Below are 17,098 nucleotides of genomic sequence, written 5' to 3'. Positions count from 1 at the left end.
TTTTAAAAGTGCCTTCATGTTTGTGGTTATAGTTTTTTATATTTAGTATATACTTATTTTTAAAACTTTTTATTGTTAATATAACACACATACAGGAAAATACACAAAACAAAAACTTACAGGTTAAGGATTTATCATAAAACAAAGATCCATGTAACTGACATCTAGATCAGGAAAATGAATATTGCCAGAACCCCACATTTGGGCCCCCTAAAACACCACCACAGTCCCACCTATCCAAAATAACCACTATCATGACTTCTATAGTAATTTCTTGTTTTTCTTTATAGTTTTACCTTCCATCTACACAAGTATACCTACACTACAGTTTTATTTGCCTGCTTTTCAAACTTAATGTAGATAGAATCATTTAGTATATATTTGTATCTACCTTTTCTTATTCATATTAGTTTGGTGAACTTCATCCATTATGGAGTACTACTGTCATTTCTTCATTTTCACTGTGGTATAGTATTCTTTCACATAAACATGGTATCATTTATTCATTTTTTTTTTTTTTGAGACAGAGTCTCACTTTGTTGCCTGGGCTAGAGTGAGTGCCATGGCGTCAGCCTAGCTCACAGCAACCTCAAACTCCTGGGCTTAAGCAATCCTACTGCCTCAGCCTCCCAAGTAGCTGGGACTACAGGCATGCACCACCATGCCCAGCTAATTTTTTCTATATATATTTTTAGCTGTCCAGATAATTTCTTTCTATTTTTAGTAGAGACGGGGTCTCACTCAGGCTGGTCTCGAACTCCTGACCTTGAGCGATCCACCCACCTCAGCCTCCCAGAGGGCTAGGATTACAGGCATAAGCCACCACGCCCAGCCTACTCATTTTTTTTTTAAATAGAGACAGGGTCTTGCTATTTTGCCCAGACTGGCCTCGAACACCCAGCCTCACGTGATCTTTCTGCCTTGGCCTCCTGAAGTGCTGGGATTACAGGCATGAGACACCATGCCCAGCCCATATCCATTCTATTGTTGATAGAAATCTGAATTATTTCTAGATGTTGACTGTAACATAAAATGTTGTGCACATTCTTTTACATATCTCTTGGTACTCACGGTGCACAAATGCATTTCTCTACAATACATAAGGATGAATAAAAATGCTGGGCCATAGAATACACATATCTGCAACTTTAGCCAAAATGGTTGCAACAATTGGTATTCCCATCATCAACAGATGAGAGTTTGTGTTTTTCCAGAGCCTTGTCAATACTTGGTGTGACCTATTTCATTTCAGCCATTCTGGTAGGCGTGTGACACTCTCTCCTTGTAGTTTTAATTCTCCATTTCCCTGACTATTGAGATTAAGCAACTTCTCATGTTGTACCTGAAGAGGCAGGTACCTGAAGAGCTTCTTCTATGAAGTGCCTGTGTTCTCCTGCACATTTTCAAAAATTGGGTTTTCTTTTTCTTGATTTGTGGGTATTTGTCATATAAAAAATCCTCTATTGATTACATACATACCATTTGCCTTTTTATACTCTTCATGCTGTTTTCCATGAACAAAGGTTCCTAATGTACAGGCAAATTGATTAATCTTTCCTTTATGATTAGGCTTTCTTTGGTTTCTTATTTAAGAAGTCTTTCCCTAGCCTGAGTTTGTTCATTGCTTTAAAAAGCTCAGGATGCCTCTGCTTTCAACAGTACATGATGAGCCTATAGCATTCTAGCTTTTGGGAATCAGGCAGAAGACTGAACAAAAATTAAAATAGGAAAAAGGCAAATGGAGGACTCATCTGTAAACATATCATGCATTTGAAAATGCCAATGTTAGTAAAACTACAGTTTAAAGGTAAAGTGAAACTATCTGGAACTGGCCTATCACAAGTTTCTAAACCTGAACTGACACAATAAGTTATTATATATATTAATGCATAAAAAACTTGTTTAAAACAAGAATTTGCAATCCATGCTTTTATCACAGAATAAACATTCTTTTCTAGTACACAAAGGACACATACAAAAATCAATCACATGCTGGGCCACAAAAAAGCATCAGCAAAGTTCGCAGAATTTAGTCATATGGAGAGGTAAGTTCTCTGGTAACAAAAAATTCGGCTAGAAAACAAAATCCAAAAGATGACTAGAAAATCCTCATGTATTTGGAATTAAAAAATCTACTTCTAAATAACTTACAGGTTAAAGACGTTTTAATTGACATTATAAAATATTTTGAATTGAATATTAATGAAAATATAACCTTAAATTTTATTAGTCTTTTCAAAGAACCAATAATTGTTTTGTTAATTTAATTTATATTGTTTTTCTACTTCAATAATTTCTAAAAATATTTCATGTTATTGTAAGATATAGCAGCTTGCTAATAGTCTAACCTTGTCAGGACAAAAGAAACACAAAGCTTCTCCTTAAGTAATTGTCTTGATGTAAATATGCCATTAAGGCAATTTAGTCCTTAGAAAAGAATAGTATCTGGTATGGAGGAGGCGCTCAATAAATACCCATTGAATGAATGAGTAACTAAACTTAAGGCCAAGATGTAAGGAATAAAACAGGATGCTGTGAAAAAATGTTAAGTATTAGTGAAAGTACCCCTCAGAAGGAAATTTTGTACAAGGCTTTTTTTCAGGGACAATATTCCTTTTATCTCAGATAAGATAAACATCTACAAAATCAAACAGTAAAAATTCACTCACCCACTGGGCTGGTTCCAGCTCCATTTGGCACTGTGAGGTCTGTAGTACTCAACATCCCACCTAATGATGTTACAGAGAGGAAAGAAAGAGCAGAGAATGAGTAAGAACTCTCTCTCCTTATCTGACTGAATATAAACTGAACAGAGGAAACTCTCACTCTACTCCTAAAAACACACAAAAATAAAAACTAGCCCAGTCTGAAGCTGGTATTAATATGCAATTTGATATCTCATACATATATACTAATATTTTACCTATCAAGCTTGGGATGCATCTGCCTTCCTGTTGATCAATACCAAATAGTACATACTGATAAGAAAGGGGATAGTACGTATGGAGTATCTTTAAGTCTAGGACTTAAGGGAGAGGAGGCACAGCATTACACAGAACAAATGTAGTAAATACACTGCAAATTGCTGAATTAATGAACTAAGTCAGGGTGGAGAAAATGCAAAACACACTCTAACTCCAAATATAACGTCTATTCCCACTATTTCTAATATGAATGGCTGACACTCAACTTTAAATCTTTGCATGACATCTAACTAAATTTTCTGCCTGTCAAAGTACGGCTTTCCCATGATAAGGACAGCTTATAGAGATTCTCCATATTGTTCTACCTTGCGGACACAATGCTAGACCCACAATAGATTTTCAGAAAAAAAAATAATTTAAAAATGGAGCCAGTTATGTAGCAGTGACTCTTTCCTTATCAAAGCAATAAAATTAAGAGTAGCACAATAAGAAACTGATTATGTTAGCAATTAGCTTTCTCACTGTCTTTGTTAAAGAACCAGCAGGATAGATGCCACTACACACCTGCATTGCCAGTACTTGGTGGTCTCTGAGGAGCTCCGGGGGATACATTTCTATGTAACGTGGCTTGAGGTGGAGAGAGCATACTTGAATCTGTTAACGTTGAGCTGGATGCCAAAGATGGGGAGACAAGTGAACTCCCTGGGTTAGTGTAGGACAAAGCATTAGGGCTGGTCACAGGAACTGTGACAGACATTGAAAAGTTCTGAGGTGGCAAACCAGGCTGTAAATAAAGAAAAAAAAAAAAAGGAGAAAATTGTTAGTTTCATTTTCATCTACATTAACTAACTTATGAACTTTAATGTGATAAGGTAATTCAAGTTATTGAAAGAGAATGGGGATAGGTTTTTACTAAATCAATTTGCAGTTTTAAGCTATTTTCTTTAGAATTTTATTTGAACATGAATTATGTTTGACATGAACTTTTTCAATTTTTAATGTTAATACATATATAGTTATAAATATTCTGGATTTCAAATATTCATAGAGATGAAAATGAGAAGTTAAAACTGGATATTAAAGTAGTGTTGTCAAATTTAGACATTACAAAATCTATCATTGTTATCAAGTAAGCATAAATTGGCACTTCAATACATACCAGTTTAGTAACATTACATTTCTATTGGGAGATTCCAAACATAACAAAGGGGAAGAGTGTGTACACATATTATTAACTTAATACATCAAATCTGGGACATTATCAATAAGCCCTAGTCTGATTTAACTGATTGATTACTTAATGGGCAAAGCTAAAGAAAAATAATTATAAATACAATGAAATCTGAGTATAATGAAAATACAAAGAAACTTTATCTAAACAACAAAATTAACTACTAACAACTAGTAATGAATTTTTTGTATCTTCTTTAAATTGCATGAAGATTAAATTACAAATATTATAAATGATAACCTCTCCATCTAAAATATTCTATATCCCCTTTAAAAGGATATTGGCTATTTTCCTATTGCATTTCCTCCATAGATTATTTATAAGATGCTTGTTAACCATGATAAATAACAGTCTTCTTTATAATTTAAAGTGAAAGAAAATAAAACAACTTTCCTCTGCCCTCATTTTAAAACAGTGATTGAATAAGGTAACATTGTTAATTCAAAGTTCAAAGAATATAGTTTACGTAATCAATAGTTTATTTCAGGTAGAAAAATTATAATAATTCATCAACAAATATAAACAATGGATATATGATAAATTTTTTATCAAAAGTAAAACAGTTCTATTTGTGTAATATCTTTGCAGCTTAACTTTAACTTCAGCAGCGTCCCTGTGAGATCAGAATTTTATTTTGTTTGCTGTTGTTTTTAAGAACAATAATAGTATTGGCACCAAAACACCTCCTTTAAAGCTATTTTTCATGAGCTGTTTCTTATACAGGTTGAGCATCTCTAATCTGAAAATTCAATATCCTCCAAAATCCAAAATATTTTGAACACCAACATGACGCCATGGTGGAAAATTCTACACTTGACCTCATGTGATGGGTTGCAGCCAAAATGCTGGCACATAATACACAGTGTATTCAGTGTCCCTAAGGGAAAAAAAGACCCTCCCAATACCCCTTCAGCTTCAATATACCATTTCTGTGTATGTCCACATTCCTCCACACAAGCACCCTCGCAATAATAAAATGGCACATATACAGCCTGGGAACACCAACTGCAGGAACGCCACAATGCCCCACACGGGGCCAAGGCCTATAAACAGGGGTGGCTGAGATAGTGACACCTTTGCTTTCTGATGGTTCCATGTACACAAACTTTGTTTCACATACAAAATTATCCAAAATATTCTACAAAATTACCTTCAGGCTATGTGTATAAGGTGTATATGAAACATAAATGAATTTTGTGTTTAGACTTGGGTCCTATCCCCAAGACATCTCATTATGTATATGCAAATAATCTAAAATCTAAAATAAATATGAAATCTAAAACATGTCTGGTCCCAAGCATTTCAGATAAGTGACACTCAACCTGTAGTATAATACTACTTTGAAGAAATAATTCTTGATGCATACTTTAGGGCATAATTTTAAGAGAATTAACACTGACAATTAAATAAATATTAGCATTGGAACCAACTTGTCCCAGGGAGGCTACACTACATACACAGAATTATAAAATTAGATCCAGAATAACAGTCTTAAGTATCTCCTGTCAATAAAACTTCCAGTGAGAAGATCAAGTCTAGGAGCATGAGCTCAAACAAGTAAGTAGTACTCTTTCATTATGGTTAGAAGTACGAGCATAGAAAAATTAAAGTCCCTATTTGTTCTGCAACCAGTTTAAGAACCTTGTTTCCTTAAACTAAAATTAAGCCAAGCTGCTCCTCCTCAGTATCTACAGCATAAGAAAAGGAGTTTGGTGGTATCATTATTAAGTGATTTTGGGACATTTATGAAGAGCTAAACAGTAAGCTTAGCTCTAGTACTATTACAGCAAATATACAAGATAATTAAACATAATTCAGAAACACCAAAGTCTATAAGAAGTCCAACTACTTTACGTTTTGCATTCTTAAGGTCTATTTGAGAATATATATTTTTTTAAGTCATGGGAGAGAGAGGAAAGTCTCATATATAACTCTATTTCAAAAATCGTCGAATTTTAGACCTAGAAAGGACCTTAAAAATCATGTGAGCCAACTCACTCATTTACAGATGAAGAAAGCAGAATTCTGGAAGTTTAGGTGCCTTACCCAAAGGGATAGGGGATAGTAAGTACCAGAGTCTGGATTAGAATGTTTTCTCTTCACTTCGACATTTAAGATACTGAACATGTACTATCATAAGATTCCAGCAATTTTAAAGTTCTATAAAACTGAAAAAAAAACATACAAAATGCCTTCTTTCCCTTCTATATACCCATTGTTGTGATCACCCATTGTAAAAATAAGCAACAAGAGGTTTGGTCAATCCCTTCATGCACAAAATAAAAGCACAAACCATACTTTAGTACTCACTGCGATTTTATGATTCCGCATCATATTATCAAATTCCTCATTAATTTTTTTATATTTTTCTTCTGTATGTGGAGTTAGCACATATGAAGTATCAGGGTCTGGGCTGTCGCACCCTCTGTGCTCCTTCTTGTTCAGAGCCTAAATAATGAAGTTAACAAAAAGGATCAACAAATAAAAAGTAAAGGTAAAGTAAAAGTACTTACAGGGCCTCGTTTGAAAATAAAATCACTATCTTCATTTAGTTTGCTGAATCTGTCCTCCGAGAGTGGACTGTGCTCAAAGTAATCGTCAGCATCAGGGCTCTCACAACCATTAAGGCCTTTCTTTCTTAAAGTCTGAAATACAATTGGAAAATTCACACACAAATAATGCTAACTTGCCATGAGTTTTTTTGTAAAACTTATTAAGAGAGCACAGACTGAATAAATTAAATTATACAAGAGCCACTGAAAAAGTTTTTAAATGATAACAAATGTACTCTCATTCTTCAAAGAAAGTAAACCTTAGATACTTGCAAAATTAATTCTCTCTTCTACATTAAGAGAAAAGGAATATTTGCTTGCTTGGATTCTTCCTTTCCAAGCTTCTTGGAGAATAATAAATTACTCATTGTTCTGACAGTTAAAACTCCAATCTGATTATAGCCTGATCAACTTATTTGATAGGGTCAATGATTCTAAAAATTGAAATAGAAATCTATAAAAATGATACTTTGAGAAATTACAGTACCTTTATAAAGTGAACATTTCAGGAACTTCATCTACTGACATTCTTTTCTGCCTATGAAAGCTTATCCCAATCAACAGAATTAGCACAATATCTGAATAATTCATTGCTAATTTGTTCTTGAATATTATTATTTTCCTACATAATTTTGAAAAATAACAGCTCAAATTTAATATTTATGTCAGTAATGACTCTTACATAGAATGTACATATTATTAGTGACTTTACATATTTTTGAAATTTGCACTCAAAAGTTATTGAGAATGTACTCATATTCCATGCCCTTTTGCTGGCTCTTTCTATAGCGCTCCTTCCTGGTTTGATTTAATCCACTGACCTGACTTTCTAGAGAATTTTCTTAAATCTCATAAAGTATCCCCTGGGACCATACTGACATTTTTCTCCTTACTTTGTGGTAAAAATGTAGTGAATAGTGAGTTTTCTGATTTTTATTTTTTCTTTAACTTAAAGTCATCATTAAATAACTTGTCTAGTATTTAAAAGAATAAATCAAAAACCAAGGGCTTGAAGATCTATGGAATATCCATTTACTTTCAAAATGTCAAAAAAATTTTTAATCCTGATATGTCTTATTTTAAGGCAGAGTTATTGAGTTCAACAACTGTAAGAGCTCAGAGACTTACTGATTTTCCAACTGACTCCAGAGAAGTACGAGGAAGTTAAAATTTTCTAAGTAAGCCTATCTAAAAGAACTTAATTAGGAAACTTGTGATCAAACTAGTCCTAGATAAGTTCATCAATAAATTATTATTTAAATTAGATTTAAGGTATATTTTTAATTCATAACAGAGCTTAATATCCTTTAAAACATGATTTATAATAATAATGGATGTTTATTTTACTCCTTTTTTCTTGAAGGAAGTAGAATGCAAACATAGTACATGAAGATTTGAGAATTTTTTCTTAGTTTCTCTGAAGTCAAATTATTTTAAAGTTTTGCTTTATTCAATTTGATTTTTTAAAAATTTTGCATGCTTAAAGAATCATAACCAATCCTTCGGCATAGATGTTAGCTTCTCAAATTACCTGGCATGTGCTAGGCATCCCATACACAATGCCTGAAACTTCTGTCCAACGTTATCGCAAACTGTGAGCAAACAGCAAACATTATGCCTATCTCCCCAACATCTACTCCATGGCACTAAGCTCTAAAGGTCTAACTAATCACATGGACATTTATGTACTTCGCCATAAAAGGTCCTGTTATTCAGAACACTAAAGGATGGAGAAATTTATCCTCCCCCATCCATGGTAGCAAGTTCTACTTGCCAAATCTCTCCAAGTTGCTATCAGCAGTGAAAATGTTAACACTCAGAATACTGAAACATATTGTACTCTTCTAACCTATACAGCCCCAGAAACAGAATAAATATAGGAGATGCCTATATACAGATCTTATCATGAAGTTGGTTTATTCTAGCCCTAAATCTCAGGTTACTTCATGCTAATGGTCATATATCTTATGACTAGTTAATTTACAGTCTTGCTCTTCTTGGTATGCTCAAATGCTTATTACTACAATTTCCACAAACAGTAATCACCAAGTATATATCTCTTCAAACATTTTTTTAATATACAGAGAAAAAACCTACAGTCTTTGTTTAATAATTGTGTTAAATTTTTATCCTACAAGAGTAGGGTTAATCCTACTTGTACTTGGGAGGAAGGAAAGTGCTCTGATATCTCCAGCTCTGCAAGCCTTCACTTCAGATGGGGTTCCTGTCACTGTGAGAGAATTTAAGAGGCTATATCAGCTTTGCAGATAACAAGCTAATGTACCTCTGTTTGATAGCCAACTTATGTCTCCTTATCACCAAAACAAGAGGTTGTTTTGAGGACCCAACTACCATAAAAAGACTTTTTCTGTCTTCTTTATCATTACCAAATAGCATAATAGTAAAAGTTTCTCCTGTGTCACTGGTACTAACAAGTGGAATGCTGTAATCTATTAACAAGGCCAGGGCAGGCACTTAAAAGACAGGCCAGCTTCAGTTTTCTCACACAATTCAAGTTAGCCACAATAAAAACACTTGCTCAATGAAGAAAACATAATATGAAAGGAGTCACCACTGTAAAGAATCTGCTTATAAATGGGGAAAAAAATGCATCAAGAGTATTATCACTGTGCACTCTCTATGGCTATTATTGACTATCATATTCCATTCTAAAGTAAACAGCACTTCAAAATACTTTATTTCTTGTAAATACTATGATTAAAATTTTTCAGTGTTACCCTGGCAAACTTAAGGGGAAAACTCAATTGTGCCAAAATAATTTGAAGTTTCAGTGGTATGTACCATTTAAATTGGTTTATCCTAGTTGCTTTTCTTAAATAATTGTATTCTAAAACATACATTATAAACTGCTAAAGAGATCATTTGAGTAATTAAGTTATTAATCAATTTAAGCTGACTTTAGACTTTCTAACTAAACCCCTTATATCAGTGTTCCAAATACGTTTTAAGGTTCTAACTGGCAAGATTACTTAAATGAAATCCTAACATTTTTCATCAGTCCACTTCTATAGAAGGCAGAAATTTTATTTTTAGAGGGTCAGTTAAGCATTTTTTTCCTAGCTATGATCCTGTGAAACAGTTAAGCATTTCTTAAAAAACAAGTATTTTCCTACTTATCACAATAAAGTTTTTACCTTTCAACATTAACTCTGTAGGGACAAATCATATTTTTAATGAACCCAAATAAACTATTAATATCTTCAATGGAAAACCATGCATTGTTTAGGATACATCCTTCCAAGTTCCAATCATTATCTGATTCTATGGGGTCTGTGCCTTTGTCCTTGACCTATTTTACGACTCTGTAGAGACAGAAGTTAATTTGCAGAAAACTGACAGTAATGCAAACAATTCTGTTTACAGATGTACACATCAATTCTGTTTGGTGGAAGTTCAACTGACTTTTCCCCCACTGTGGAAGAGCCAGTTTGGGCATCTATGAAGTAAATTCATTTGGCCTTCTTGATGGGCTTATATATTTGCCTGATCTTTGGATCTACCTGTTAACCAGTTGTGACTTTTTTTTCCAGGTTCCTTCAGTAATCAATGAGTTAAAATCTTTGACTTATGTTCATTTTATATCTTTCAGAGAGCCATGATTTTACCTTTTTGACAATTATCTGTTATTAGTTATAAGTATAAAACTGCCCTTGACTCATCATTGATTTCAGGTCTAAACTTGGGGAAAAAGAGATTCCTAGTAACCCTTGATAGGACTTACTATTGGATTGAGTATTGGTCTTTAAAAGTAGTGTGTTGACCGGGCACGGTGGCTCACGCCTGTAATCCTAGCCCTCTGGGGGGCTGAGGCAGGCGGATTGTTTGAGCTCAGGAGCTCGAGACCCGCCTGAGCAAGAGCGAGACGCTGTCTCTATTAAAAATAGAAAGAAATTATATGGACAGCTAAAAATATATAGAAAAAATTAGCCGGGCATGGTGGTGCATGCCTGTAGTCCCAGCTACTCGGGAGGCTGAGACAGTAGGATTGCTTGAGCCCAGGAGTTTGAGGTTGCTGTGAGCTAAGCTGACGCCACAGCACTCTAGCCCAGGCAACAGAGTGAGACTCTGTCTCAAAAAAAATAAACAAATAAAACAAAATAAATAAAAGTAGTGTGTTATTTAAAATTTTTGGAAATACTGGATTATCTAATTAATAATCTGTATTAATTAATTAGTTTCAAATATTAAGAAAACATGATCAGAGAAGCTTGCAACCTTTCAGTACTCATCTTCAAAAAATTAATCTTTAACTCTTCTGACAATTCATGAATTAAATGTTATTTATATCACAGCATTAAAAATATAACTGTCTAAAACAACAAAGCCCACAATCTCCTGAAGCAGAGTTCTTTTCCATCCAAAGCTATTGAGCGCTACAATGAAATTCAAGTTGGTAGGGGAAGAGTGGAGAGTGTTCTGCCTTTATAGGGAGAAGGGATCCCTATATCACATCTACACTCTTTCTGTGCTGGAAATGCCCAAAAGAAGAGAAAGTTTTGTTTTTTAGTGTTGGCACTAACTAAACCAGTTTTATCTAAATGAAGAGGAACTTAAAGCCTTCTCTCTACATACTGATCAAAGACCTCAACAGTAGGAAGGTTGCTGAGTTTTAAATTTCTATACCAATTTAAGGAAAAACCGAAATTTAGTGGACGGCCTGGCCAGAACCTCCATTTAGGTTAGTTATATCCACCTCTGTTTCTTTGACTAGGCTATTTGATCAACAACACTGCAGAGTTGATCTTTAGTTAACTTGCAGAAAACTAACAGTAGCTGCAAATATTTCTTGCTTGTACAAACTGTTTCCTGTGGAATACTGTAGATTATTACCCTGTGGATAATGGCCAGTTTTGTTTCTATTTATAAATTCACTTCAGCATTCTTTAACTATAAATAGGTTGTATTTTGAGTTCTCCTTTGAACTTTTTATATTTCATTGGTTCCCTCATTCATTAAAGAATTAAGTGAAATCTTTAACGTGTTCATTTTATAATTTTGGGAGTAATGATTATGCCTTCTTCCAAAACTAATCTGCAACTTGGAAGATTTATATCGCCAACTATCTGCTGCACATTTTTATCTGGTTATTTTGCTAACATCTCTATTTCAACTTAACTAACGTGGAATTCATTATCTTTTATTAAACAGATCTGCTTTTTGAACTTATCTTTGCTAGTCAACACAGCTAGAAACCCTGCTGTTCCCTTTTTGTTCTCTCCCCACATTCACATGAATATCAAATTTTGTAGATTATTATTTCCATTTTTGCTGCCACCATACTCACTGAAGCCCACACTACCTCATGTCTAGACTCTTGCATGTATTACACCTTCTTTCACATTCCTCCCTTCTATCAGATAAACTGTTAGGAATTCAGTTCTTCTCAATTTTACTTTGAACTTATCACCTGTTTTAATCTTTGATGGCTCTCCATGATCCAAAGCAGCTGGCTCTAAACTTTTTAGATTACCTACCCCATCTGGAAACATATTTCACATGTACTCACTATTAAATTGGAACTAACTGATATGCACGTATGTGCACAGAGGGAAGTAAAACTCAGTGGAAATCAACCAGGGAGAAGGGGAGAGAAAGGGAGGCAGGCAAAAAACCTACCTAACAGGTACTATGAGCACTGTCTGGGTGATGGGCATACCTTTAGTTGGAACTCAGGCATTAGAAAAGTGATCCATGTAACCTAAAACATTTGTACCCCCTTAGTATTTTGAAATTAAAAAAAAAAAGAAAACATTGTCCTAATAGTCACAAAAATTCCTTCACTGATGGATGCCACCTCACCTGTGTGAGACCTGGCCCTCTATTTTTTCTTTTTTTAGACAGAGCCGTGCTCTGTTGTCTTGGCTACAGTGTAGCAGCATGATCATAGCTCTCACTGCAACTTCAAACTTCTGGGCCCAAGGGAGCCTCCTGCCTCAGCCTCCCCAGTAGCTGAGACTACAGGTGTATGCCACCACGACTGGCTAATTTTTCTTTCTTTCTTTCTTTTTTTTTTGTAGAAACAGGGTCTCGCTCTTGCTCAGGCTGGTCTCAAACTCCTGAGCTCAAGCAATCCTCCTCCCTTGGCCTCCCGGAGTGTTAGGATTACAGGCGTGAGACACTGTGCCCAACCCCTCTCTTTTCTGTATGACTGTTTCATAGGTCACTAAAGCCTTGTTTTAATTACATCTTTCCATGAAAACCTTTTCCCCCACTGCTTCCTATCCTAAAATTTTAAGAGAATGTTCTTATACTACAGAACATTCATGTAACATATGCTACTTTGTATTTACCTATCTTCTGTGCATTTCCTATAGTATCAACTTATCTTTAAACTTTCAAGAGTAAAGTCTTGATTGCTTTACATATTCAGAGTCTACACAAACAAGGTTCTACACACACATGAAATATGTATTTATCAATACTTGCAAGATAAAATAGTAAAGGAGACAGAGATCAGGATGCTGTGACAAGTGATTAAGTATTCTTCTAAAACACAAAGTTATGAATTTCTAAATAATAAGGTAATGCAGAGACTTCACTTTGTATAAGGTTGAGCCACAGAAATTGCTTATATCCGACTGTTTTTGAACTATACAAATGCAATTTTGAAAGCTTCAACCTAAGCATTTAACTTACAATGGCTGATATTCTGAAAGCTGCTATGAGATTCTCCAGGGACTTTTTGATAGGAAAGACTAGAATTGGTAGTACCAGGAGCCTTCTTTCCTTATGCTGAATGTAGTTAGCTATAGTCAATTAACAGCCAAATGTTCTAATTCTAGAACCATGTGCATTTATTTTAAACCCAGTAGGCTGGAGCATTAACCTGGAAATCCAAAAAACAAAAGATATACTTTTCTAGAGTAAGGGCAACATCATGCCATCTACAGAGGATAAACTCAATTTTTTAAAAAATCTATCTTAGCATTATGAGATAAAAGGTACATAGCTCACCAAATCTTTCTCCTCCTGGGACAAGAAAGACAGTATCATAATTAGACTTTTTTTTTTTTTTCAAACTTGGGGATTGTGCTTTGATTAAAAAAAACGGTTAACTGGATAATGACCCAAAACATCAATTCATTTTTACATGAATACCATCAGTTGCGCCTTCAGGAGAGTCATCTTACAAATCAGTCTCAGTGGCAGAGATGGGAGACCATGAAGCCCTTGAGATGGAGTTCCCGGTGTCACGCCTTCAGAAAGCCAGGTACTCTTTCCTGCCTTTGGGTGTCTTTGTCTGTATTCTTTCAATAAATTCCTCCTTTAGCTGGAGCTACTTTAAATGAGTTTTTATCCCTTATAATCAAAGAACCTTGATGAAGAAAACTGTCAGTGATCCTTTACGTTACAAATTAATAGTCTCATTATTCAAATCACGTACTTCTCAAAATAAGTCTGACTAGTGCCTCCACAACCTAAAATCCAGAAAGGGTCTCAAAACCTGGAGGTGTGACAATTATTTACTATTGTTGGCCAAAGATAATTTCTTGGAATGATGGTACATATCACAACAAAGATCTTTAAAGTCATGTGTTCTATTATTCTACTTATAATAGCATACCAGCAACTTTATCTTTCAACTTCAAGGAAACAATTACAGAATTCTGGGTTTATGTTAATGCTTGGCAGACACTGTACATTTGCTTCTCATTTTCTAGTTTATATACTAAATCTCTTGGCGAAACTAGAGGTGGAAAGACTAAGCAAAGAGTTGAAAGAAGAAAGGAAAATGAGACTTGGGACAAGAACAATGCTGTTTAGACTTTTTATAAGTATATCTAGGTTTTCTTCTGCATAATAAACCAAAAAATTCAAAATGGACTATTAATTAGGCAGGTACTGCAAATTTGAAATGGGTTGCTTTTAGCTTATATTCTCTCATGCTCAAAATTCTGCAAAAAATGCTATACTTAAAATTTTAGACACACTTATTTTCCATGGAAGTTATATATATTATATACATGTACATATACCAACATATATACGTATATTACTATAATCTTTGGTATATGTTTACAGAGTAAATAAATCAGGATATCTTTCATTCTAAATATGTTTAAATAAATATTTAAAACCAGTCTTAAATAAGAACTAATAAACATCCCAAAAGACTGGTATTTTCTGCAGTCTTGACAAATGTTACTAAATTTTGGATTCAGGAGTCTTTACTACTTGATTATCTGCCAGAGCCCAGGTCTGTTAAGACTGCAGTTTTAACTACAGCCTACCAAGAACTGAAAAATTTTTAATACACACTCAACTTTATAGTGATAATTGTCAAATTCCTTTCCAAACTAACAGAACCACAGCATTTACAAGTGAAACTATGGAATTTAAAGTATTCCAAGGTATGCATATGCATGGTTTTTAAATGCACGAGGAGCTGGTCAATTGCATCAATTTATAATTTTACCGCTCACTTTAAATCTCATTTCTGTAAAGCAAATGAGCAGTAAATGCTCCATAAATAATGACCTAGTGGAGAATAAGTCAGTAGATCTAGCACAAGACATAAGTGAGTACTTGTAAAATAAACGATTACTATGTCTCTTAAGTTCCAAGGAAATGAACTAGGCTATCAGAATATTTTAAAAATGAGAAAAGTTCTTTTTTCCATTTTAAATAATTATTTCCAATTTTGACATAGATACTTGTTCTTCCTAGCCACTTTGCCCACACATAAAAATACTTAATTTTTAAAAACTGTGAAACATAAATAAAATTTATATAAAATTCAACTAACAATTGGAAACATCAATAATTTCAATCAGGTCACAAAATAGGCTGGAGCAGAACCCTCCATCTCTCCCTTAATCACACAACCTCCTTCTCCCTCCTTTATAGGTAATGATGGGAGCCAACAAAGTGGGAATAGCATTATGACCTTTAGCAGGAAAGGAAAAGCCCTCAACTTGGCTACTGCACTGACAGCAGGAATATTTATCCATATTACAAGAAAATTTAAAAGGAGGGCTTCAGAGAGGTACTCCTAGTCTTGTCACAGGTTGTACTATTTATTTCCCATGACCACCTGAATGACAACCCCTACTGGCTCATTGCTACGCTGCCATCTGTATTGTCCTAAGGCCCACTAGCCCCATCCTAATTAAAGTGTTGCCAGCATTTTCTATGCAAGTAATTTTGTGCATTGATAGTACCCATTGTGGTAGTCATGAGTTATACTAAGTTGCTTCATTGAGTAGTTCAAGTTATCTCCCCAATTATCTCCTCAGGCTATCTCCCCACTTATTGTTTGTGTTAGTGTTCAGAACACAAAGCTGCATAGGTTTTGCATTTTTGAGATTTTTCAGGGACACACAAATTGCAATATATCAGAAGCCTCTGTACTTATTGTTTTTAGCATGTGTACTTCTCTAAAGGTTGGAAATAATATTAATATATATTGGGAGTAGATGTGGAGGATGGGGAGATGAGGAAATATGGTTATCATTTCCAGTGTTCCAGAGTAAAAAGAATCACCTCTCCTTCATTCTTGAGCTTTCCCTCCACTTAACACACTTCATATTTTTGTCCCTACCAGCTTTCAAAACACTTGATGAAGTTTTAATTAAGAGTATCATAAATGAGTTAACAATGAAGTAAGCAACATTGCCTTTAATTCAATTTTACAGGTTATTATTAAAGCTATGTGCTGGAACTTTATTGAGCACTGTGAAAAATACTAATGCTCCTTAGCAAAATCTTTGCTTCGAAGGATCTACAGTCTTTCTGAGAAAAGATCCACAATCTTTAAGTCTTGGTTTTGTCATTATACACTAATATAACTCTAGACAAGTCCTTTACTTCCTTTAAACCCAATTTCTTTATCAATTAAATGAAGTAGAGAACTAGATCACACAAACTCCTTTTCATAACAGTTTTGATCATTTAGCCAATTTCACATAGTAAATAACAATGAAGTGATTTTAAGTAAAAATATTTTAATTTAAATTGTTGCTTTACTGGAGATCATATTAAAGATTATTTATAAAATAATATTTGATAATATTAACTTATGGCCAATTCTAAATATTCCCTTTTTAACAAATGACATACTCTTAAAATTTTCTATAGATCAATTAAGAAAAGCATGATGTATCAATACATTACATTCTTTAGAACACAGCCTCACTCCCCTCTTTAATCTCCCCTCCTCATTCAAACCAAATGGAGCAGCAATACTCCTTATACAGATCTCAGCATTACTAAAAATCTACCATAATCAAGAGATGAAATAATTTAGTTTATTTTTAAGTTATAAACTTCTAAAATTTTAGCTAATTATCTACTTACAGATTAGTAATCCTATAGCAATGATTTGACTAGCTAAACTTTTTATCACCTGTCCAATGCCTGTAAGACAAATG

At 34.1% G+C, this 17,098-nt stretch overlaps 1 protein-coding gene across 14 annotated transcripts in view; it reads right to left on the bottom strand.

The window, feature by feature from the left end:
* Positions 1 to 17,098, bottom strand: part of MEF2A (myocyte enhancer factor 2A) — a 128,444-nt gene that overhangs the window by 29,058 nt on the left and 82,288 nt on the right. For 6 of the 14 annotated variants that reach the window (XM_045561778.1, XM_045561787.1, XM_045561782.1 and 3 more), the window contains 3 exons: positions 6,454 to 6,603; positions 3,489 to 3,708; positions 2,670 to 2,729 (listed from right to left, as the gene is read on the bottom strand). In XM_045561778.1, the coding sequence (XP_045417734.1) occupies positions 2,670 to 2,729; positions 3,489 to 3,708; positions 6,454 to 6,603 (430 nt within the window). Of the gene's footprint in view, positions 1 to 2,669; positions 2,730 to 3,488; positions 3,709 to 6,453; positions 6,604 to 6,668; positions 6,801 to 17,098 lie in introns of all 14 variants that reach the window. The other 8 variants (XM_045561785.1, XM_045561792.1, XM_045561786.1 and 5 more) reach the window with 2 other exon arrangements.

The sequence above is a fragment of the Lemur catta genome, chromosome 9, assembly GCF_020740605.2.
Source record: "Lemur catta isolate mLemCat1 chromosome 9, mLemCat1.pri, whole genome shotgun sequence".
Taxonomy (NCBI): Eukaryota; Metazoa; Chordata; class Mammalia; order Primates; family Lemuridae; genus Lemur; species Lemur catta.
Note: the sequence above shows the minus strand (reverse complement) of the source record. Positions and strands in the feature narration are given on the sequence as shown.